We start from the raw sequence: 25,046 nt of genomic DNA, 5'->3' as shown, positions 1-25,046 counted from the left end.
CTGTTTTTTTTTTTTTTACTAGTAGTTTTATTCTTCCATTATTATGATATATATTTAGGACAAAATACAGCACATAATGTCCTACTGCTTGTCTCTCTTACATACTTTCAGAGTAAAGGGGAAAGCGATTCTGGATATTCACTTGTGTTTTTCTCATCCCCAGACTCCCATGAATACATGACTTGATTTATCTTGATCAGCCTAGTAACTTGCTTCACATTTTTCCAAAAGTGCAAAGCAGTTTTAGCTAAAAATACACATATCAAAATGCTCCAAACGTTGTGGCCACAGCTCAAAAATGCTGATCAATTTTGAAAATCTAAATCAGCCTCGGCCATGAAACCGAGGGAAGAACCTTTGTGGTAGGAGACAGATTTCCAAAAATTCACCACAGTCCTGTTCTTAGCTGGAGTTTGTGCTGATGTTGCCAGACAACTGAGGAATAGATGCAAAAAGCAGGAAGCATTATTGAATTGAGTCCTAGCGCCAATTTGGGAAAAGCAAATTAAAATGTAAAAGAATATTTTTCCACTCCTGGCATCTCGACATAAAATGGCAAAATACATGGTTGCTGAAAAAGTTACAGAAATTGCTAATTTTGCCAGAGAGTAAAAGCTAATTATCAATTCATTTTTGCATTGAAAAACACATAAACACATACCTTTTAATTGTGGTGTTCCGATGCAAATGAAATAGTTGTAATTTATAAATCAAAATATGTATACATTTCAGTAGGAATATTTTGACCTAACGGATTGTGTGTGGGGTTATTTCAGTGTCTCTTTCTATTTTTTAGGTGCCTCTTGAAGAATGGATGATGATGATTTTGGTGGTTTTGAGGTATGCACAATTATTTATGTTTATTTTAACCTTGTGGGATTATAATTGAATAAACTATTTTGAAAATGTATTATTTTTCATTGGAATTCATAATCTCTTCTTGATCATTTTGAATATAACTCTGGAATAATAAAAAAAAAGAAATCAAGGAAAATTTAAAAATATCCCCTCTGAAACTTAAAACCGATTTATTATTATTGAACATTTGGTCTTGCTCATAGGAATAGTTTAAATTGAGGTAATTAAGTGCTACCAAAGGAAGCACTAAAGAAGAGGTTTTAAAAATTGTCAGCAGATGATTTTGCTGGGATTCATGTCTGTTGGGAAATACTCATGAGATGAGGGCTGAGTGTTAAGGATCCCGTCACATATTGGTATGCTACACCTATAATGAGATGATTTGGTGTAGTAAGTATGCAGCTTTTGGGTGGTTTATGAAGCTAATTAGTACGTTTGTGTTGTTAGATTATTCTCTCTGATTTGGGCTGTACTTTGTAAGTGGAAATTGTGAGCTAAAGAAGCACTGTCTTTTCCTTAATCCTTTTCAGTGTGTGTTCATTTTATTGAAATATTTTATAACTCAGTTATTTTTATGGAGCCAGTATAGGCTTGCAGGAAAATCTCTGGATTAGGAGTCAGGAGGCCTGAGCTCAAGTGCTGAAACTACCACATGTGAGCGCTGAGATTTTTTTTCCCCCCAGTAGAAATTTTACCTAGTTTAGATTTGGTAAAAAGGGAATAATAAAGATTAGGGAGTGTAATTAATAACATTAGTAGACGAAATGAGATATTAAGGATATATTTAGTATTCTAAATTTCTCGAATGAATGGCATGAGTTTTTTCTTGAGATCATGTTCTTTTATTGCTGTTTTTTAATTCAATATGGAGGTTATTAGTACAGATATACCTATTTTCGGTGTTTTATCTAAAACTGGTTTTTGTTTAACACATTTGTATGTTATCTGCATTTTGTTTAATATTTTGGGTTTTGTGGAGTAATGCTGAAAAGTAATATTGAAAATTGGTGGAGGTGAGTGTGGGGGCACCGTAGTGCTGTTTGGCAGCCTTATGGGAAGGTCCAAGGTTCCTGTCCAGAGGTCTGTCTGTGTACACCGACAACATGTCTGGTGCCTGTCACCCTGGCTGACTGATACTGGGTGTGGGATCGTGAAGACCCTGTTGGGGGTGCCTGTTTCTCTGTCTTCCTCATTTTTTTTTTTCTCTTTTTGGAGAGGTTTTTGCTATATAGGGCGCGTGCGCTCGCCAGACAGACAGAGAGAGACAGACAAAAAAGCGAGAAATCACCCCCCCCCAGGGGGGATGGCCACGCCACAATCCCTTCTCCTCCATTCTCCTCTCAGGATCTTGGGCACACACGCACACGCCCCTGTCGTGAGTTGTAAGCCACTGGGTCTGGGACGCGAACCATGGTCGACTATGTGGGAGTCCACCAACATAGCCATTACGCTAACTGCTGGTCCCTGTCTTCCTCTTTTATGGAAAAAATAAATAGATAAACTGAAAAAAATGAACTGATAAAATTTCTTTCATCTCAAAGAACATATGTTTCAGAGATCAGCTATTTGATGGTTACAATCTAGCATAGACTTGTTTATTTAAAGCATGCTTGGTATATCAGAAAAAAAGAGAGAGTGGATAATACTCCTTACAGTAACAATTTCACCTCAACTTTATATTCAATAAATCTATTCCTTTCAGTATTACATAGGTACCTTGTTAGCCAATATTAAAATTTAATTGTAGTTAATAGATTTTATTCTTTCCAGCCCTGCTGCAGAAATATGGCTGGTCTCTGTCCTCAGTTGTATAAAATATGTTCATTTTTCATAACTTATAAAAGTGGCTGCTGTATTCTTTGTGGCTTAGCTTTCTTGGTAGATGCCTCATTGAACTTTTCCTTAACAGGCAACTCAGTACAGCATCCTAATTGTAATTCTGGTTCGAATTTTTAATAATAATTTTGCTGTGATGCAGACATCTAAAAGATGAACTCTGCACTCTTGGTCTATAAACTTAACATTCAGTAATTGTCCCCAAAAGAGGAGAGCTAGTTCATTGAAACTGTTAGGGGACCGACAGATGGTGTAGTGGTTACATTGGTGGACTCCTACAATGCGAACTGCAGTTCAAGTCTCAGACCTAATATCTTGAAACTCACATGCTGGGCGCTTGTGTGTGCTTGACCAAGATCCTGGGAGAAGAGTGATGGAGAAGGGATTGTGGTGTGGCCTTCCCGCTGGGTGGTTAATTTCTCACTTTCCTTCTCATTGTCTCTGTCTGTCTCTCTCTGGTGAGTACATACACCCTAAGGCAAAAACCTCCTTAAAAAAAAAAATCAGTTTTAGGAATTCTCTAAATATTAAATGCTTATCAGTCCAATTAGTATATTAAACAAGAAGATAGATGAATCCTGTTTCTTTGGATTAATTTTAGTTAGGCCTTATGCTGATTGGTTAAATATTTTCGTCTCTAGACTTTTAAAGAAAAAAAGATTTCTTTACATAAATGGGTAAATAATGTGAATTAAGTTAGAGGACTTAGACATAAAGTTTAAAAGTGCAAATGTGATTAAGGATATATAAAATAAAAATTTCATTGACAGGAGATTTATTTGAATAAAGGAAGAAAGTTTTAAAAACTTTATCACCTTTAAGAGAGAATGAGAGAGAGACTTACCCATAAACTCCTCATACCATAAGCCTCACCCAGCCTCACATAGCTGCGATCACAGACAGCCTGTGAGCGTGTCCAGCATGTTGAGGGAGACCTGAGACTTGAACCCACAACCTTCCTGCACAGTCTCCAGCATTGCACCAGTAGCATCCTCTCTGTCTGTGCCACAGCCTCAGGCCAAGAAGGAAAATTTTCACTTGAGGATTAGAGGGCTGGAGTGGTAAGTGGAGGTGGGTGACAGTAAAGACTGAGAAGCCATTAGGTATTTAAAGGTCTTTGAAATTTTGTGGTACATCACAGAAAGTGTGCTTGTAGAATTAGGATACTTGATGACTTAAGGGGCATTCTACTTTTTAGATTTCCCAAGATAAATAATTTTGCCTTTGTTTTCTAGGCTGCAGAGACTTTTGATGATGGAAATGGTGAAGCAACATCTCCTGCTATTCCTTGGGCTGCCTTTCCTACAGGTACTGGTGTATAGTAACTAAGAATTTTTTTTTTTTCGCACTTAACATTTTTCCTTTTCTTTGAAAGCTTGTCTCTTTGCCTTTTTACTTGACTTTCTTTGATTTGAAAAATTGGAATGATCCACATTTACTCATTAAGTCTTTCTTTTAACGGAAAATGAATCGCATTCTTTGATGGTAGCTTGAGGTCTGTTTCTAAAGATGATATCATGAACATTAAATGAAATTAAAATATAACTTATAATTTTAAAACAGTTTTAGAAAGGTGAAGTGCTAAATGACTTTTTCAGGTGGTCCAAATTTTTAGTTAAAGACTCCCATATTATATTCTAAAAATAATTTATTATTCTCCACTATTTAGATTTGGAAATTCCTTTTGCAAAAAATATGTGAAATATGTGAAAGCATTGAAAGTTAGAATGAAATCATCTAAGAAATGAAGAACAAAAATAAATATTATTATTGAGAGATATTTCTTAGAAGACCCAATGTTCACTATTACTGCAATTCATTAAGAAATGTTGAGCTTTCTAGACTTATCTGTCAAATTACTGGAAAGTCGGGAGTAGAAGATGACAGTATTTTTCTTTAATAGCTCTGCCTAGTCCTAGATTATTAGAGGTATTCATTCTATAAATCTTTGGGTCAGCCAGTGGTAGTTAAGGTGGTTAGGGCAGCTGGATACCATATGGTAGACTGCACAGTTTGAGACCTGACCCCTACTGTTTAAAAACCACATCAACAAAATCCTGAGAGGAAAATGGAAGAGAAGGGATTGTGGCATGGTCATCCCTTGGGGGTGTCGGAGGGTGCTTTCTCTTTTTCCCCTTCTCTATCTGTCTCCAATGAGTGCATATGCCATATATAAAAAGCTAAAAAGAAAAAAACAAAATAAAACAAAAACTCCCAAAAAACTGAGTGCTTGTTATGTACTGGGCATGACAGTGACACAGAGATGTGAAGTATGTGGTATAGTCCTTTAAGGGTAGGAAGGTAGATAGGGCAGGCACATGCATGTTAGCCGTAGAATGTGGATTTGTCATTTAGAAAGAATGATGATTTTTGTCATCCAGTCATTTAGAAAATGTTTATTTCATGCCTGGTATGAGTCACATATTAGCTTTGAGGCTGGAGATATATATATATGTGTATGCGTGTGTGTGTGTGACACGCACACACACACACATATAATTAATCTGGACTTGAAAGAATGCATATGGTTTCAACAGGCAGATTTTGAAAGGAGAGAAATAAATGGCAGGACAGTGCAAACAAGGGGAAGGGATGATATATTTAGAATAGAATACTTAGAATACTCATTTTTTGGGACTGGCTGGTGGCATGTGGCCCACTGTGATTCAAGTCCTGGATCCAGCAGCTTGCTTTCTCACTTTCCCTTTCTTCCTCTTCTCTGTATCTCTCTCTAGTCAAATAAAAAACAAAAAAATTCTTAAAAAAAAAAATAGGATGAGTGGGACCAGCAGTTAGCGTAATGGCTATGTCGCTGGACTCCCATGTAGTCGACTGTGGTTCGTGTCCCGGACCCGGTGGCTTAAACTCACGCTGGGCACATGTGCGTCCGTGCCCAAGATCCTGAGAGGAGAATGAAGGAGAAGGGAGTGTGGCGTGACCATCCCCCCTGGGGGGTGATTTCTAGCTTTCTCTCTCCCTGTCTCTCTCTGTCTGTCTGGCGAGCGCATGCGCCCTATAGCAAAAACCTCTCCAAAAAGGAAAAAAAAAAAAAGGATGAGAATGAAGTAGAGAGTCAAAATTGATTTTTGAGGTTTTAATATTTGGTTCTGAAACATTGATGGTTACCATGAACAGAAAGAGAGAATTTGGGAGTTGGTTGAGTAAAGCATGAGGCTTTAATGAGTTTGTTTTAGACATGTACATTTAAGGTACTCAGGACAGAGGTCTGGGCTGGAGTTCTTCATTTGGGAGTTTTCTCATTGACAACAGGAGGTCAGTGGGAGAAACTGTGAGTACAGAGAGTAGGATTGATGAGATAAATTTAATGAGAGAACAGGTGGAGGCAAAAAAGAGGTTTGAAAATAAGGGGGGGAGCAGGTAGTGCTGCAACAAAAAAATATCCAGGGTAGAACATTTTGAAAAGTTATGTTTGTTGGTGTCAAAGGCTGTAGAGAGGTTAAATGAGATTTGAGGCTCAAGATATGCCCTCAGATGGTCGTAAGTGGCTTTTGAGGAGGTGGTTTCAGTGGATTGAAAGTCAAAGCCAAATTGTACTCCTGTATTTTTGTGAAACTGGTAATGGAATCTGTTTTTCTATAATAAACTGTGGCAGTATAGTAAAGAATTATATACTGTGGGCAAAAGATCTCATTTTTGATCTCTAGGAATTAATATATTTTACTTCTGTACATGTCTGTATATTTGGAGTTCAAGTTCTCAAAGCCTAAGAGAATTGAAGACTAAACCCTCTTGTACACACACACACACACACACACACACACACACACACACGTTTACTGTCTCTCCCTCACTCCCTTAAAAAAAATTGGATCTGAACAAAGTAGTCTTTCTGGATTTCCTCAGTGACTTGCAGAAATAGAGAAAAACAAACCAGGCTAGGGACTGATGTTGAAGACATGGTAGGTGCTCACTTGACCAAAGCAAACTTTTTCCTTTGTTGGGTAGTTTGTCTTTTTCTCAGAGCTGGAGAAGTTTGCCTCAGATTCAGACATCTAGAAGTTGTTTAGGTGAGAGTGATGTAGACAGTCTAATTAACAATGACAATGGCCTGAAATTCTGTCAGTGGGTTGAGATGCTTCAAAACATGCATCTCACAATATTTACCACCATTTACATACTCAATCCTTTTTTTTTTATTTCATTTTTAATTAACTAGAGGGCACATGAGCTCACTGGAAAAAGACAGAGAGAGAGAGAAAGAGGTGGGGGGAGGAAAAGTGAGAAAGCACTCACCTTCCCCCTACTCCTCCTACCCCGTCTTCCCCACCCCCAGTCCCCCTTCTGTGGGAAATGGTCACTCTGCAATGCCTTCTCCCTCATTTCTCCTTTTGGGATTTTGGAATTTGTGGCATGCATGCACACATGCCTGGTATATTTTTCAAACCACCAGGTCCAGGACTTGAACTGTTCAGTTAGCCATAGGAGATCCAACTGCCTTTACCAATATGCCCCTGGCTGGTCCAATAAATGGATCTTTTAAAAATGATAGCTTATATGCAATGCCAGTGATAAAATTAGTGAATTGCCAGTCACAATAAACGAAATGCATACATTGACTCTTTACAAAAATCATTATCTTTAGGCTCCAGTCTCATTAAGGTATCACATTTAACTTATAAAATGTGTCTTTATGCCTCCATTGTTGTAGCAGCATCTAACTTATAAAACATATTCCTCCATTATTACCGGAGATGGAGAATGAGAATATGAATAGATATGAAATTATCAATCTCTTATTTTCCTATTGCCTTCGTTTTTCATAAACGTGGAGATTATTACTTTATTTTAGTGAGCTCTTCCCAAGGAGAATTTCCTTTATTGTATACAAGTGTTTTCCTCCCTATTTCCCAGCCTAACCCCCCAGATTTCCTTCCATGGCTCTTCTATGTTAAGCCTATGAGCCAGACTGATCTCTGTGGTGTTCTTAGGTGTGCTCCATGGTGTTTAGCTTATGCTAATTTGCATTTTTATGGACTGTGATGAAGCACATGTAGAATAAATTTATCATCTTAACCATTTTTAAATGTACAGTTCAGTATTGTATCTTGTAAAGCTGAAATTCTATACCTATTAAGTAACTACCCATTCCCCCTCCCCTAATCTTTAGTAATCATTTTACTTTCTGTCTCTCTGAATTTGATTATTTTAGATACCTCATATAAATAGGATCAGATGGTATTTGTCCTTTTGTGACTAGCTCGTTTTGCTTAAAATAATGTCCTCAAGGTTCATTATGTTTTAATATGTGTCATATTTTCCTTGCTTTTTAAGTCTGAGTATTCTGTTGTATGTATAGGCCACATTTGGTTCATCCAGTCCTCTGCTGACAAACATTAGGTCGCTCCCACCTTTGGCTATTGCAGATAATGCTATTATGAACATGAGTGTCTAATTTGTACTTAAAAATTTCCTGTGGTACTCCCATTTCTATATGTCTATTTTCATCCAAGGTTTGGAAGGCAGAAACTGTTTTATTCCTTTTGAATCCTAAGTGCCTAGCACAGGATTGTGCATTGTTCATAAATAATGCACAGTAATTGTTTCTTGATTAATAGAACTAATTTTCTTTCAATTTCCTCTTCTTGATTATTTTTAATTCTTTGGGTATAGCTGATTATCTTTCAGTCTTAAGGTAGAAGACAAAATACGTTAATCTTGGAAATCTTAGGTAATTGCTTAAAGATAGGTAAAAAGCTATTTCTTCTAGGGCTCAGTCATCTTTCTAGATCTTTCTGAGTTTAGAAATATGTCCTAGAAATAGTGATTAATGAGAATAGTAACAGATTGGCTGAAAGAAGGAATAGCTATTTTACTGGTATTTTCTCATCTCTTCCCTGGTCTTCCTGTATGTCAGGAGGTAGCAGTGGAGGTTAGACTAAATTTTAGCTCAGTATATTACAGGTCTAGAAGTAATAATTGCAGTCACCTAGTTTTCTTACCTCCTTTTTTTCTTATTTATTTTTCTAAATATTTTTAAAGAAACTATATCTAAATTTGCATAGTATATAGGAAAGTTTTGAGTTGACTACTTATGCACTATATTATTTAGATTTTTTTTTTTTGGTTAAGAAACCTTTGTTATTTTAAAATTATTCTCAAACAATAAAATATATCTTCTAGATAGTTTTTAGACTGATAATGTTCTACTTTTTATGAAAGTAAGAGCAGAGACTTTTCAAAATGAATGGTTATCTTCTGATATATACACATATATGTACTTATAAGTACAGACTTCTCTACTTATGTTTATCTATGTCCATACATCTTGGTGTGTGTGAGTGAGTGTGTGTGTGTGTGTGTGTGTGTGTGTGTATTTCAAAAAGTCTGTGGCAAAATGGAATTAAAATATGAATTTATTTTGGTGCAAAAACATTGAAATTTATATTTTGTTTTTCATAATATGCGTTTCCACGAATGTTTTAAAGAGCCCCTCATAGATACATATTTTGATTTTTTTGCCTTTCTCTCTGCTTTTGCTCTCTAGTACAGATCCTCTACCTATACTCTTTGAAGAAATATTGTATCTTTATCTCTCAGTTTTAAGAACTGTTACTTAGTTTGGCATCAGTATATCTTTTTGATTACGTTTTTGATTGCAGCAGACCCAAAGTTTCAGAATCCATGGAATTTAATTAATTCTTTGGTTTGTTTGCTCACTTGTTCATTCATTCGCTCAATTATCATATACAGGGTTTGAAAGTGTACTGTGTCTTGGCCACTAAGTGCTGTGTACTGTGGATCTTATTCCATTCAGTGCTGTTAGATGCAATATGGAAGTTGTCATCTCAAAGTTCCATGAAATGTATTCTTAATTTAGGCAAACACTTTCATCAGAAATGTTAGTTTGCATGATTGCATGAAAAGAATATTTGGTTGGAAAGTATTGTCTTGTTGCCATTGTATACTTTGTGGGTGGTGCTAATTTGGAGGCAAATGACTGTTCATTTTTTACTTTAAACTGTATAAATATAAATTATCTAGAAGGCGAGGTGGGAGGCAAAAACCTTGAATACTGTCCTTTCCAATATGTTTTGAAGTTCCTAGTAGCGCTACATAGACCACATTAGAATGCATTGACCACCAAAGGGAAAAACAAGTGGTCCAGATAGATACTTTAATCCAAATTAGCTCCTTCAAAATAGCTTATATAGAGGGCAAACTAAGCTGTCTGTCACACACCGACCCTTTAGAAGGATAATGGGAATTGGACCAGCAGATGTTGAACCAAGTAACTTAGATGTGGTTCACTTTGCATCTGGAGCTATTTGCATACAAAGCCAACAGGAAAGTTCAAACATTTTTCTCAAGACATTGGCAGAGAGAAACCTGGAAGACAGATGCCTTTTTGATTTCATGGTTCAGTTTTTCCGTTCTCCATTCTCCTGGCCAGGAAAACCTAGGACAACAAATCGGTCATTTTATTAATATCCCATTACTCTCCTTGCTAACCCTGTTTTTCCAGTAGAATCTGTGTTACACATCTATGAAAGCTTGGAACCTGAGTCCACAAATTTTTGTTTGAGGAAAAATTGTCGCAATATTTTTTCTTCAGGTTAATCTGTAGTTTGTGCATAGTAATAATAAACATTAACCGAATGAATTATTTTGATATGTATTTGAGGTAAAATGTAAATATGTCATTATGTATTCACTAACTGCATCGTAAAAGGTAGTATAGTGTTAAATATTTAACTTCTTTTCTGCTTTCTATCAACATGAGATGTTTTTGTCAAAACAAACGATTTCCACAGTAGTATAATTTTATAGTATCTTTACACAGATTAATTGAATGGAAGATTGCCACATAGGTGATACCAAGTATTTTTCTGGGTTTTGAGTTCTGGTTTATTTATTTTTGTTTGTTTATTTATTTATTTATTTTTCTGGTCACAATGTCTGTAATTTGAATAGTTTCTACTTAGGTGAATCACGGTGCCTAGTTTTGACCACATGTCCAACTGATAGAATACTAATCTCATAAATTACATTTGTTCTAAAAATATAGCTATAAACATAAGAATAGAATGCATAAACATAGAAAACAAATATTAATGTAAAGAACTATAATACTGAAGAGAAACTTGATCCTTTCCTATATACCTTAATTATCAGTTACTTTTTGTTTTTTAAGAGAGATTTTTGCTATAGGTAATGTGTGCTCATCAGAGAGACAGAGAGTGACAGAAAGTGAGAAATCACTCCCTAGGGATGATGGCCATACTGCAATCTCTTGTTCTCTATTCTCCTTTCGGAATTTTGGGAATGCATGCACATACGCCCCATGTGAGTTTCAAGTCACCAGGTCTGGGATTCAGACTGCAGTCAACTACGTAGGAGTCCAGCTACATAACTATTACACCATCTGCTGGTTTCTTAATTATAAGTTACTGTGTAAATGGATTTTTCGTATAGTATTTCATGGCACCATATTTATTTGTTCCATCTTAGTCTAAATTTCTTTTTTTTTCTTTTGAAAGGCTGTAGAATACTATTAACAACAATTTACTGAATAACTAAAAAAAGAGGATTTTAAATATTCCCAATATAATGACAACTGAGATGATAGAAATACTAAGCACTCTGATTTGATCAATACGCATTGTATTCTTGAACTGAAAGATTGCGTTGGACTTCATTGACATGTACAATTATTGTATGTCAGTAGTAAATAAGTAAGCATTCTCAGTCTGGGAGAAAAGACTTCACGCCAGCCCTAGAGCCTAGTGGTTAAGGAAAGCCAGATCCTACATGGGTGACTATGGTTAGAGTCTTGGCCCTGCAGCTTGATAAACATGCTGCATGCATGTATGTATGTGTCTAAAATCTCAATAGGTTGAAGAAATAGAGGAGAAAGGATTGTTGTGTGATCACGCCCTATTTGGGGTGTTATCTCCCTTTCCCCCATTCACTCTCTGTCTCTGTTTCTCTTCTTTCTAGAGAGCACAAAGTTACCCTCAGGCAGGACCAGCAGTTAGCATAATGGCTGTGTTGCTAAACTCCCACATAGTCGACTGCGGTTCGAGTCCTGGACCCGATGGCTTAAACTCAGGCGGGGTGCGTATGCGTGCCCAAGATCCTGAGAAGAGAATGGAGAAGGGATTGTGGCATGGCCATCCCCCCTGGGGGGTGATTTCTCTCTCTCTAGCTCTCTATCTCTCTCTGTCTTTCTGGCAAGCGCACATGCCTTGCAGCAAAAACCTCTGGAGAAAAAAAAAAGAAAAACAAACAAAAAAAGATACCCTCAGGCAATGAAAAATAAGGCCTGTGGTGTGATGTGCTTTCTAGGATACTGTGTAATATTTTTAAAGAAAGATAAAATAATTTGAAAGTGAAGTCTTGTAGTTTTTTTTAACTTCTTTTGTTTGTAGTGAATATGAGAAAGACTTTTTATTGTGGACCTCAGATGAATTGTTTCCATTAGTGGTCCTTGCCAAGTAACTTCAGAATAAATAACACAAAGACTGCCTAAATTACTTAGAAATTAGAACAGAACAATGTTTAAGAATATACTTTAGAACTGTGGATAATGAAATTTTAACCTAAACTTAATCCTATAGAAAGTGAAGGTTTTGATCATTTTGTATCTGTCAACTCTGAGGTCATTGGGAAATGAATAAGAAACCCCCATCTTTCACCATTAACAAAAACCAACTCAAAATGGATCAACTCAAAGATCTGAACCTAGGACCTCAAACTATAAAACTACTGGTGGAAAATGCTGGGGAAACTCTGGGAGACATTGGGGTAGGCAAAGACTTCTTAAATAAGACTTCCAAAGCACAGGCAATAATCACTAAAATAGACATGTAGGACTATATCAAACTAACAAGTTTCTGCACAGCAAAAGACACAGTAACAAGTGTGAATCAGCAACCCTCAGAATGGAAGAATATTTTTATATAATATGCCTCAGACAAGGGACTGATAACCAGAATATACAGGGAACTCAAGTGGACTGCTCGGAAAAAAAAAAAAAAATTAACGCAATTAAAAGATGGGAAAATGAGCTGAACAAAAATCTCTCCAAGGAAGACATACAAACAGCCAAAAGGCGTATGAGGAAATACTCAATAACCCTCATCATAAGGGAGATGCAGATTAAAACCACAATGAGATACCACCTAACCCTTGTCAGAATGTCAAAGATTAAAAATATAAAAAGTGTTAAGTGTTGGCGGGGATACAGTGAAAGAGGAATTCTCCTAAACTGTTGGTGGGAATGTAAACTGGTTCAGCCACTGTGGAGAACAATATGGAGGTTCCTTAAAGATCTAAAAATAGAACTACCATTTGACCCAGCAGTCCCACTTCTGAGTATCTACCCAAAGGACAGGAGAACACTCAGTTGGAAAAACGGTTGCACATCAATGTTTATTACAGCATTGGACATGGAGCCAACCCAAATGTCCACAAACAGATGAATGGATTGAAAAAGTGTGGCACATATACTCTGTGGAATACTACTCAGCCATAAAAAACAAGACCCTGGCATTTGATAGAAAGTGATTGGATATGGAGGAGAGTGAAGCAAGCCAGGATATGAAAGAAAGATATTGTATGTATCCACTCAATATATACCAACTATGCACACTTTATAGTAGAGATTGAAATATTGGAGGGCATAAAAGCAGTGAAAATAGTTAGGGATGATGAAGACAGTGTGGAACGGGGCAGAGAAGAGTAGAATATAGAGAAGTATAGCAAGAGAATAAATAGAGAGGCATGACATTAGTGGGACACAAAAATGGTTTATTACCTGTTGATGATAACATGTATAATATTCTCAACTGGACTGGTGTGAGAAGTATTTCATGTTGGGTGAATTCTTTTTATAAGCAAAATGATATATAGTGATTGAATGTTTAAAAAATAATAATAATGAAAATAATAATCTGGAAAAAAAGATGAAAAGCTATTTGATGATGATGATGATGGTGTGGATAGTAATGTCTTTGTCTTGACTGATATGCATGGTATTCCTTCTGGAAAAAGAAATGTTAGTACACTGTAAGATATATGTGATTCAATGCAATGTAAACAAGATTATGATAATGATAAAAATTAAAAAAAAGAAAATGAATAAGAGATGATTCAACTAATTTGAAGAAAATTTTAATTTAGTTTGGGTGACAACACAGAGTTTACCAAACACTGTAATCAAAAGTACACACAGGTTATTAAGAAATGCTTTAGCCAGATAAATGAACTGTTACTTTTCTTCTTCAACCATTCCTTTAGAATTTTATTAACATAATGTTAATTTTTTTTAATGAAATGTTTAATGAAATGTTTCTTAGTAGAATTGTTCATTCAGTTAATGAATAAACATTTATTCAATTTATCAATACAGTAGGTTTCTAAAAGAGCAGTCTTAAAGGACTGTAAACTCTTGGTCTTACAATCTAAACACAAGTATTTTGTTTTGATGGAATATATCTGATGAAATTTGTAAATTTTATGTCTTTTAATTTTTAAAAAGTTAGACTAGATGCTCATTAAAAAAAAATTAGACTTTTGGCCTGCAGATGGCATGGATAGTGCTTACATTGCTGGATGCCCACATGGTCATCTGTGGTTCAAGTTCTAGATTCAGTAGCTTGAAAATCATGCCAGGCAAGTGTCCATGAGTGTGTGCCCAAGATCCTGGGAAGAGAATGGAGGAGAAGGGATTTTGGTATGGTCATTCCCCCTGGGGAGTGATTTCTTACATTTCTTCCCACTGTCTCTATCTCTGTCTGTTTCTCTTTCTCTCTCTAGCAAGCACATGCACCCTAAGGCAAAAACCTCCAACCAAAAAATAAATAAATAAAAAAAAATAGACTGGATGATCCAAAATCCAGTTTGAAGTTAGGAATTGAGACTATTAATTTACATTTCAGTATTGTACATCTTTATACTGTACAGTATGACTTTTCAAAGTGTGGATGCATTATATGACAATCAAATCAAGGTTCTTACCATGTACATCATTTTCAACAGAGAACTTTGCATTCTTTTGTTGGTTAAATGTTTCTTCCCTTTGCCCTTCTCACCCTCTGTCTACCATCCCCTCTCCTCCTTTACAGTTTCTGGTATCTACACTTATCCTCTTTACTATCATATCTTAAGATCTTTTAATTTCTGCATTAAATCACTTGTATTCATCCACTTTGAATCAAATGACAGTGTCTTATTGTTTATTATGGCTGAGTGGTATTCCATAGTATGTATGAGCCACAATTTTTCAATCCAGTCATCAGTTTTTGGACACTTAGGTTGGTTCCATGTCTTAGCAATTGTGAATAATGCTGCAGTAGATATGGGTGTGCAAGTGTTTTTCCACCTGCTTTCCTATCCTTTGGGTAAATACCAAGAGATAGTATTACTGGGTCATATGGTAGTTCTATTTGTAGATTTTTGAGGATCCTCCATATTGTTTTCTATAGTGGTTGTACTTTACGTTCCTCCCAACAGTGTAAGAGGATTCCCTTTTCATCCCAGCCTTTACAGCACTTGCCATTGTTTATTGTTTTGATTGTAGACATTCTACTGGGGTTAAATGATATCTCATTATGGTTTTGATCTGCATTTTTTCAAAAGAATTATTTATTTTATTTATTATTATTTTTCAAATTTGATCAGAGAGACAGAGGCAGAGAGAGAAAGAGAAAGTGAGAATGCAAGCTACAAGGTCCAGGACTTGAACTGTGGTTGGGCATGTGGGAGTCCAGCACCTTTACCAACATGCCACCTGCTGACCCTGATTTGCATTTTCTTTATGATAAGAGACATTGAACATTTCTTCATATACATTTTGGCCATCCATGCATCTTTTTTGGAAAGTTGTCTTTTCAGCTCATTTGTTCATTTTTTAATTGGATAATTTTTTTTCAACTGATGACCTTCTTGAGTTCTGAATATATTCTGTTATCAATCTCTTGTCTGAAGCAAAATTTACAAGTATTTTCTCCAGTTCCAAAGGTTGTCTCTTTAATTGTTTTATTTGCAGGGCAGAAACTTTTTAACTTGATATAATCCCACTTGTCTATTCTTGGAATTACTGTCTGTGCTGTAGGAGGCTCATTTAAGAAATCTTTGGCTACTCCACTGTTCCTAAGAGTTTTATGTTTTTTACCAGTAGTTTTATAGTTTGAAGTTTTATGTCTAAATCTTTGATCCATTTTGAGTTGATTTTGTTAATGGTGAGAGATAGTCCAGTTTAATTTTTCTGCAGTTCACTCTTGAGAGTATAGTTGTTCAGGGTCCCAGATTTATGTGAGAGGGCCCTTGAGTAGATCTTGGACTTTTAAGGTTATCAGACGTCTTCAAACCAATTATTTGCTTACCTCTCTTTGTTAATTTCTTTACTTAGTATTTACCTGAATGTTTCTTACTATTCTGACCAATTTTTAGTTAATTTGATTTTTAAAAACATATCACTCTGTAATTCCAGTTGCTTTCTATGAGTGATTTACCTAGGTAATTAGTCTTTCTATTCTTTTTTTTTTTTAGAGGTTTTTGCTATAGGGCGCGTACGCTCACCAGAGAGACAGACAGATACAGAGAGATAGAAAGCGAGAAATCACACCCCCCCTCTCCAGGGAGGATGGCCATGCCGCAATCCCTTCTCCTCCATTCTCCTCTCAGGATCTTGGGGGCACACACGCACACACGCCCGGCGTAAGTTTAAGCTTCCGGGTCCGGGTCTTGAACCACAGTCAACTACATGGGAGTCCAGCAACATAGCCATTATGCTAACTGCTGGTCTCAGGTCCCTATACTTTTGAAAACATCTTATAAGATTTAAAAAAAAAAAAAAGCCTTTATCTATATAGTCTGCTAGTTGATGCCTTGTTTTAATTAGTTTGTTGAAAATGAAGAACTATCGATATGAAAAATGAAGCATATGAGGCTCTTGCTTGATATAATAGATTCTGATAATTAATGTGTTCCTGTTGCTCAGACATTTGTGTTCTTTAATGCACCAGAAGTGTTTTGTCATCACTGTAGTATTAGGTTGTTGGGGAAGTCATGACGTATTTTTCTGTGCAAAAGTGTGCCATGATTTTCCTGATGACCCAATATATACCCAATAAATACTTATGGGTTAATTAACAATGTTTCAAATATGCTCGTATTGAAATCCATTTTCATTTTCAAGTTGCACATCTTTAGAAAAAAAGGGTATTGTTAATATTCATAATAATACTATTTAGAGTTTAAACCTGATGTCACTTTAGCTGTATTGTGTATTACCAGAAGATGTCTATTTGTTTTCTAGACTCTATTATAGTAAAGTGAAATAGGCAAACATCCTCAAACTTCATAAGTATATAATCAAAATAATTAGTTGTTTTTCTCTTAACAAGGATATGAATTATATGATTTGATCACTGTATATAATTATTTATAGTTCATGTTCCTAGTTTACACAGTATGTAGTTCTCTGTAAAGCTCATTAAATAATAAAGAAAATGTTTGAGCTATATTTTAATTTTTGCTTTACTCAAATTGCTGAGTGATGTTGGATTCTTTACTCTGAATCAGTCTTTATATATACATATATATGTATATATATATACATATATGATCAGTTATTTAATTAGGTTCTTGGCAACAAATCTAGAACACCAATTTGTGAGGATAAACTCCATTTGTAAGGGTAAACATGGATTGCAGGTAGCCCTGGAGCTAAGGAACAGCTTTGATTTTTGGTAAAATTTGTGAGTCCACAGCTTTCTGATCAATCTTGTGCTTCTCTGAAGTCTCGTTTTTCTCATTCTCTGTGTCAAAGATCTTACCTTCCTGGTGTCTGGGCTTCCGCAGTTTCTTTTTCTTGAAGTAAGCATCAGTAAGGTGCTTTGGGATTTTTACTTTGGTAATACCAATTTTTGTGGAGGTGGCAATGACAAATTTCTGGTGTGTTCAACACAGTAGAACTCGATTGAGAACCAGTGGTCCAGTTAAAAGTAGCAAGCCCCTGCTCAGCTGCTTCAGGAAAACCACTCTCTTGCCTCTGTGGTGTCCAGTAATGGTGCAAGGAGTGAGGCTGGCTCGCAGCTTTCTCACTTGCTGACTGAAGATTTTTGCCCTGGCTCAACAGCTTTCAAGGCACATCTTCAGTAGGATAATACCTAGGCATTTTGCTCAGTTTAACCACCCAGGTACCACCATTCTTGTCTCCACCAACTGGTTTTGTGACAGTCACAAGAACCTTCTTGTTTTTCTTTTCGATCCTGGATGTAGTGGCCGAGTATTTCCTCTTGTACATGGCCGGCAGTATCTGTCAATGCCCCAGACTAGGATGGGGTTTTGGCTGCAGTGGGGCTTCCCCTTTTTGGGCTTTTTAGCCTTGGGGTCACTCTTTTTAACTTGACCACTGGCATCAGCCTTCTTGGCTTCAGGTTTCTTCTCCTTAGTATCCTGCTTTGCATCTTTATCACTTGCCATCTTATATAGTGGGAAAGAGAACTAAACTCTCTGCTGAATCAGTCTTTTAAGACTGATTTTAGTTTTTATAAAAGGACAATGTTTTCAAAATTTGGAAGTATAAAATTTAACTGGTTAAATTTAGTTTTGAAAAATTCTTTTATTGTTTACTTATTGCAAATATTAGCTACAGCTTTTTTTTTTTTTTTTTTTTTGGGAGGGTAGCCAAAGATTTGATGTAACAGAATCCATGTTATAAACTTTTTTTTGTTCATCTGTTGAAAATTATATGTATATTTTAAAAGGTTTATATTCAGTTATTATATATGTAGTTTAGAGAAATTTAGCTTTTTTGTTTTAGATTTTTAATTTATAATTATGTTTTAGTTACCTGCCAAGATTTACAGGAAATTAAATTTCACAGATATGCTATCAGTTTTCCTAAAGACTAATTGATAACGTATTTTATAAGCCTATGACTTGTAGTGATAAATTTACAGGTTTGGTAATTGGTAAATATTATAAACATTTCTATTTAAGACCAAGTAAAATGGACAGTAAAATTAATAAATGTTTTGAAACTGAAAAAGCCTTATGTTCATATATATTTTTATGAGTTAAGTCATAAATTCACCTTCTTAATAACTTCAGAGTAAGTGAACATTTTAGAGATTTATATCAATAGATGACACAGTAACAAAGGGACTTTCTAATACTCATCATGGGTTCAGTAGGTACTATGTTGATGCAGTTACAGATTGTTTTTCCTGTGTTGCTCAGCCCAGCCTTGAGCTTCTTGCTTCAGCTTCTTGATCACTGGGACTACAGGTACACACCAGAAATCTGACCTGTAGGTTGGACCAGGAATAGAATCTGGGCCTCCCATTTTGTCCCGAATTGCAGAGAGCATAACATCTTAGTAGCATGTGACATTGCACCTGAGCCATAGATTTTTCTTTTTTTTTAAATGAGAGTATTTAGTTTTTGGTATGTCAAATGATCTTTGTTTTAGCCTTGTCTTGAAATTACATTGTCTTTTGGTTAATTCAATTTCCTTGCTCAGAGTGCTTTGCAATCACCAGAGAGAGACAGAGAGACAGCGAGAGGAAAAAAGCAGACCCCAATGGGCCTGGTCACACTTCAGTCCCTTCTCATTAATTTCTCCATTCTGTTGGGATTTGGGGCATGCATACACATGTGCCCGATGAGTTTTTCAAGTCTTTGGGACTGGGATATGAATCAGGTGGTTGTCCATCTGGGCTCTGGTTCCGTTAGTCCACTATGTCATGGGATCAGCCTGGTAATTCAATTATTTAACCAATAAAAGTGGAATATATTTGTACTGGTTAATACTGTTAATCAGAATTTTCTGTTTCTTGTATTAGTCCCTTCTGTTTTTTCTTCTGTCAAACGAATTCAGATTTATATTAACACCTTATCTGGGCTAATAGTAGCTTACCTGGCTTTTTTACTTTCTGATTTTTTTCTGCACATGGTTCTTAGAATAATCTTCATTTCCTAGGGTTCAAAACCCTAAGTTTTTTTGTCTGACTTTCTAGGGCCACTATGATCTGGTAGTGACTTAAGCTAGATTTTTTGCTTATTACTACCCTAGATATGTGAAGGGGGTCTTCAAAAAGCTTACAGAAAATCATATATTATAAAAAAGCTATATAGGGATTTCAAAAAAAATTCATACCAAATTAAGCTCATATTTTAATTATATCTTTTAATGAACTTTTTGTAGTACCCTCATAGTAGTGGTCCAAAAAAACTGAGATTACTTGCTCTTTCCATTACATTTTCGCAGTTATTCCTACTTCTGGTTCTTTGACTAGCTCCAGCTAGAATATTATTCTCTAGCTCTGCATGAACAAATCACACTTTTCGTTTAAGACCTTTTTCAGTCACTGCTCCAACCTGCCCATTCCTAGACAAATCTGGAAGTGATCTTTTTAATTAATTACTGTTTCATTTTAGCTATGGTACTTTATACTGTTAGCTATTCTCTTTTAGGTTGTCAGTTACGACACTGCATACAGCTGGGTCTTCCCTACTTCTGTGATACTCCATTTTGTCTGCTTCCCTGGATTATTTTCGTTGTCCCTTTTAACCATTGTTTTCTAGGGTTATATCCTCGACCCTTTTATTATTTACTCTTATGAAATGTTTAAATTGAAGATTTCAAGATTTGTATTTTCACTCTTGACTCTGCAGCTTCGGACTCATAGCTTTTCATCTGTTCTCTGGCTCTCTGTTCCTGGTTTATAACATATGTGCTGTAAAGTCAACATGACTACAACATATCTCACTTTTTGTTACTTCAAACCTGCATTTATGTATTTCTTTTCTAAATAAAATCAGTTTTCGTCCAGAACACAAGCCCGGTAAGTTGTTCACAAGTCTTTTCTTTATCTAGTACAGGGCCTTTGTAACCACCATAATTCTTTTGGGCTCTTTAGTTTTCAGTCATACTAAAATCCCTGCTGTTCCTTAAACACTTCCTGTGATTTAATGACTCTGTGGCCTTTATTGAATATGTTATTTTCTTTGCCTAAAAATTCCTGAATTATTGGATTTCCTGAAAAGTCATGATGCATTTTTATATAGAAAAACAGAAAAATATGTCATGACTTTTCTTACAACCTAGTATATAGATTTTCTACGAATCTTGTTTTTATTATTGATAGTTGTGTGACATTGGCAGGTTAATTAGCCTTTCAAGTGCCTGTTTCCTTATTTGTTGAATGGTAATATATATTTAATGTGTGGGTGCGCACACACACACACACATATATATATATGATTAATGGTATAATATATACTATTAGAGATTAAGTATACATTTATACCTATGATGATTTTATTAATTTTCTTCCTTATTACCTTTCTTCTACATGACAAGCTATTCTTCATATTTTAAGCCTACCAATGGATCACTTTCTTTTTTTAAAAAATTTGGTATAGGGCCTATGTGCTTGCTGGAGAGAAGGAGACAGAGAGAGAAAGAGAGACAAAGTGAGAAAAAGTGAGAAACAACCCCTGGGGGGATGGCCATGCCATAATCACTTCTCCTCCATCCTGCTCTCAGGATTTAGGGCATGAATGCACACACACCCAGCATGTTTTGTAAGCTGCTGGGTCCAGGACTTGAACTGTGCAATTGACCATGTGGGAGTAGGATTTACATGCCTGAACCATTTTGACAGGTAGAAAGTCTTTTTAAATAAAGGTTAATGTGATCAAAATACTAAAGTCTTTTGGGAACCAACAGTTAGTGTAATGGCTGTGTTGCTGGACTCCCACGTAGTTGACCATGGTTCACGTCCCAAACCTGGTGGCTTAAAACTCATGCCGGGCACGTGTGCGTGTGAGCCCAAGATCTCGAGAGGAGAATGGAGGAGAAGGGATTGTGGCGTGACCATTCCCTCTGGGGGGTGATTTCTCGCTTTCTGTCTCTCTGTCTGTCTCTGTCTGTCTGGCAAGCGCATGCACCCTATAGCAAAAAAATCTCTCCAAAAAAAAAATACTAAAGTTTTTTTAAATAAAGGTTAATGTGATCATTTTCTTATCTGTACTTATGCTTTATTTTTTACATCTTTTCATTTTTTAAATTTTTAAAAATTTGCCAGAGGGTTCATGTGCTCACCAGAGAGAGACAGAGAGAGTGAGATAGCACTCCAGTGAGTGCAGTAGTACCACATTTCTTCTTCTTTTCTCCATTCTGTCAGGATTTGGGACATAAAGAATTGAACTACAAGATTAGCCATGTGTGATCTGACTGCGTTAACCACCAGGTCAAGGAGCCAGCCCCATTTTCTACATCTTTTATGTGTTATAATAATAGATTCTTTACATTTCTTTATGAGACACTGATCTGCAGGATAGGGAGATTTTCTTTTTTACTCTTAAATAAAGCTTGTACATATGATAAATATGCATGTATGCCCATAATCCTGAGAAGAGAATGTAGAAGAAGGGATTGTGCCGTGGCCATCCCCCTTGGGGAATGATTTCTCACTTTCTATCTCTCTGTTTCTTGGTGAGTTCTCATGTCCTATAGCAAAATCTCTCTAAAAATATTATACACACACACACACACACACACACACACACACACATAAACACACACACTGTATATACATACATATATATAGTCTCAAAATATTTTGATATGAGTAAGTTTTTTCCTTTAAAAAAAATTAGTGTTAGAGCCAGGCAGAAAGTCTATAATTCATTTCCTAGTTTTTGTCTGTTTAAGCTAAGCATCATTTTTATTTTGATCACACTGGAAGATTTTAATAGCACATTTTTATAATCTTGTAAAACTGAATGTAATACATAGGACATTCATGTAGAATTTTAGAGCAGTATTTTTCTTGTAATACATAGGACATTCATTTAGAATTTTAGAGCAGTATTTTTCTTGTCTTACATGTAAAACAACAAAAAATTCAATTATTCTTATGTTTACCCATTCTTTTACTTCCTTAGATATAATATTTCTTATATTCTTGATCTTCTTCCCTTCATATGCCTCACATGTTTAGAACTGCTATCAGACTGTGTTATTTTATTATTTAATTCAGACTGAAATACTGCATTTATAACCTGAGACTGACTATAAAAACTTATTGTCTGTGAGGTAATAACTGGTCTTATTCTAGCCGTCATGTATTTTGAGTGAATACTGGATAATATAGAATTGTTTTTAAATAATTGTTTTAACTTTACTTATTCATTCATTTATTTTAATTTGACCAGACACACACACACACACACACACACACACACACACGGGGTGAGGGAGGGGAGTGAGAAAGCAAGGCACCAGGCCTGGAGGCCTGGAACTCAAACTGTGATCAGCTATGTTGGAGTGTCCAGTGCCTTAACCCCATGCTACCTGCTGACCCCCTAGGATTGTTCTTATGATCTATATTTCCATAATGGTGATGGATTTTATCTTGGATCAAAGGAACATATAAATAGGTAAATGATTTGAACATCTTTATGAATATCTTTCTGTTAAAGATAATTGCCAATTCACAACTGAAAAATCACAAAACCTTATTTTATGATCTTGTATATAATACTGTTTTCTGTTTAAGGTAGAGGCTTGTATTGTCTATTTTTCCCTTGGGTGGGTATCTTCATTTATTACTTACTTTTTCTAAAAGGTGTGAAGCACTGCTTGTTGGCAGTGTTTGGTTTACATAAATGGAAAAGTTTTAATCAGGTAAGCAATTTTGAGAAAAACTTGTTGAATCATATGTTGTGTGGATTAGTGTTATCAGTCATGGTCCTAACAAGAGAAGCAAAGCCAGTGAGAGATAGTATGTTAAGAGATATGCTATGAGTAATTGTCTTACATGACTTTAGGAGTTGACCAGCCAAGTCTGAAATCCAAAACATAGGCTCTCAGGAGGGGCAGATTAAAACTATATTCCACAGACAGGATTCCCTATTGTTCATAGAAGCCTGCTTGTAAGGCCTTTCAAGTGATTGAATCAGACCCACAACAGTTATCTAGGAGAATCTCTCTTATTTGAGATCAACTTACTATGAACTAAAGTCACACACAAAACACTTTCATAGTAATATCTGGGTGAAATGTTCGGCCTATTTTCTCTAAAGAGGTCCTAGAGATGGGCAGTTATTTTCTTATTAAATTTACTTCTGTTAAAAGTTGGGAGCTAATGTTTGCAGATTCAGTCATCTTATTTATTGAGAATAGATTAGTCTCTCAGAGACAGACTAAGCTTTTGAAACATAAATATAAAAACAGAATGTTAATAATTTACAGAGAGAAATTTCTGTGTTAGAGACTTGAATGCTCTGGGTCCATTCTCTCCCTATAGGCAGAACAAATGGTAAATCACTTTATGATCTACAGATGTGTTGTGAACATGGAATTAGAATAAAGGGAATTAAGTAAATTGTGTTTAGTGACAGTACAGTGGGGTTGAATGTGTTTCTATTGCGTTACAGAAATGGAATTGCCAATGGGTTTGAATTAATTTAAAATGTTGGGCTTAAGTGTTCTATTCCTTGAATAAAACTTAGATGAACCCTGCCAATGTTTGTGCATCTTTTTTTTTTTAATTTACATCTTTATGGCTGATCAACTGGTCTTTTTATTTATTTATTTATTTACATTCATTCACTGTACATCATAACAGCATACAAAATGAGATTTTTCCATTCAGAATACACTGTATATTGGCTCAATCAAGCACATCAACATATGTGTTATTATCAACAAATAATTTTCCATTTCTTGTTTCCTGTATATTTTGCCTTTTTTTCCCATCCTTGATTCCCTGTCTCACCCTCTGCCATCTCCCACCCTCCTCCCACACTGTGTCTGGTATCTGTTGTTGCTTTCTATGCCTCCCCCATTTTATTGTTTCACTAAATATCTTAATAAATCTAAATATTTTCAATAGCAAGTACAGCTGATATATACATATATATATCCATAAACACATGTCTGACATTAGGCATAAACCTCAGTGAATAGAATGAACATACTATAAAGTAGCACCTAGCTAGGACTATATAGCTTACTGCAGTCATCAAATAGGTATTTTTAATGCTTTATTTTTTCTTCTGAAATTTTTTTTATTAATTTACATTCATTCCCTGAGCATCATCACAACATACTAAATGTGGTTTCCCATCTAGAATAAACTGCATAGTGGCTTAATCATGCATGTTATCATCCATAGATTCCATTTCTACTTTCATATATATATGTTTTTCACCCCATATCTGACCCTCTGCCTTGTTCCACTCTCTTATTACACTATCTCTGCTGTCTACAGTTGTCTTCAATTCCTTTTCCCCCAACATTTCATTGATTACACAATATCATAAGTAATCTAACTACTTTCAATAGCAAGTTCAGCTGATGGTTTCAAGAA

General features: G+C 35.6%; 1 protein-coding gene across 1 annotated transcript in view; it reads left to right on the top strand.

Moving 5' to 3' along the window:
• The first annotated feature begins 793 nt into the window (after nt 1–793).
• CCDC91 (coiled-coil domain containing 91) overlaps nt 794–25,046 on the top strand; it is a 288,769-nt gene continuing 264,516 nt past the window's right edge. The window contains exons 1-2 of the mRNA XM_006140252.3: nt 794–840; nt 3,930–4,002. Coding sequence (XP_006140314.1) covers nt 811–840; nt 3,930–4,002 — 103 coding nt within the window. The 5' untranslated portion in view covers nt 794–810. The remainder of the gene's footprint in view (nt 841–3,929; nt 4,003–25,046) is intronic.

The sequence above is a fragment of the Tupaia chinensis genome, unplaced genomic scaffold (assembly GCF_000334495.1).
Source record: "Tupaia chinensis unplaced genomic scaffold, TupChi_1.0 Scaffold000028_1, whole genome shotgun sequence".
Classification (NCBI taxonomy): Eukaryota; Metazoa; Chordata; class Mammalia; order Scandentia; family Tupaiidae; genus Tupaia; species Tupaia belangeri.
Note: the sequence above shows the minus strand (reverse complement) of the source record. Positions and strands in the feature narration are given on the sequence as shown.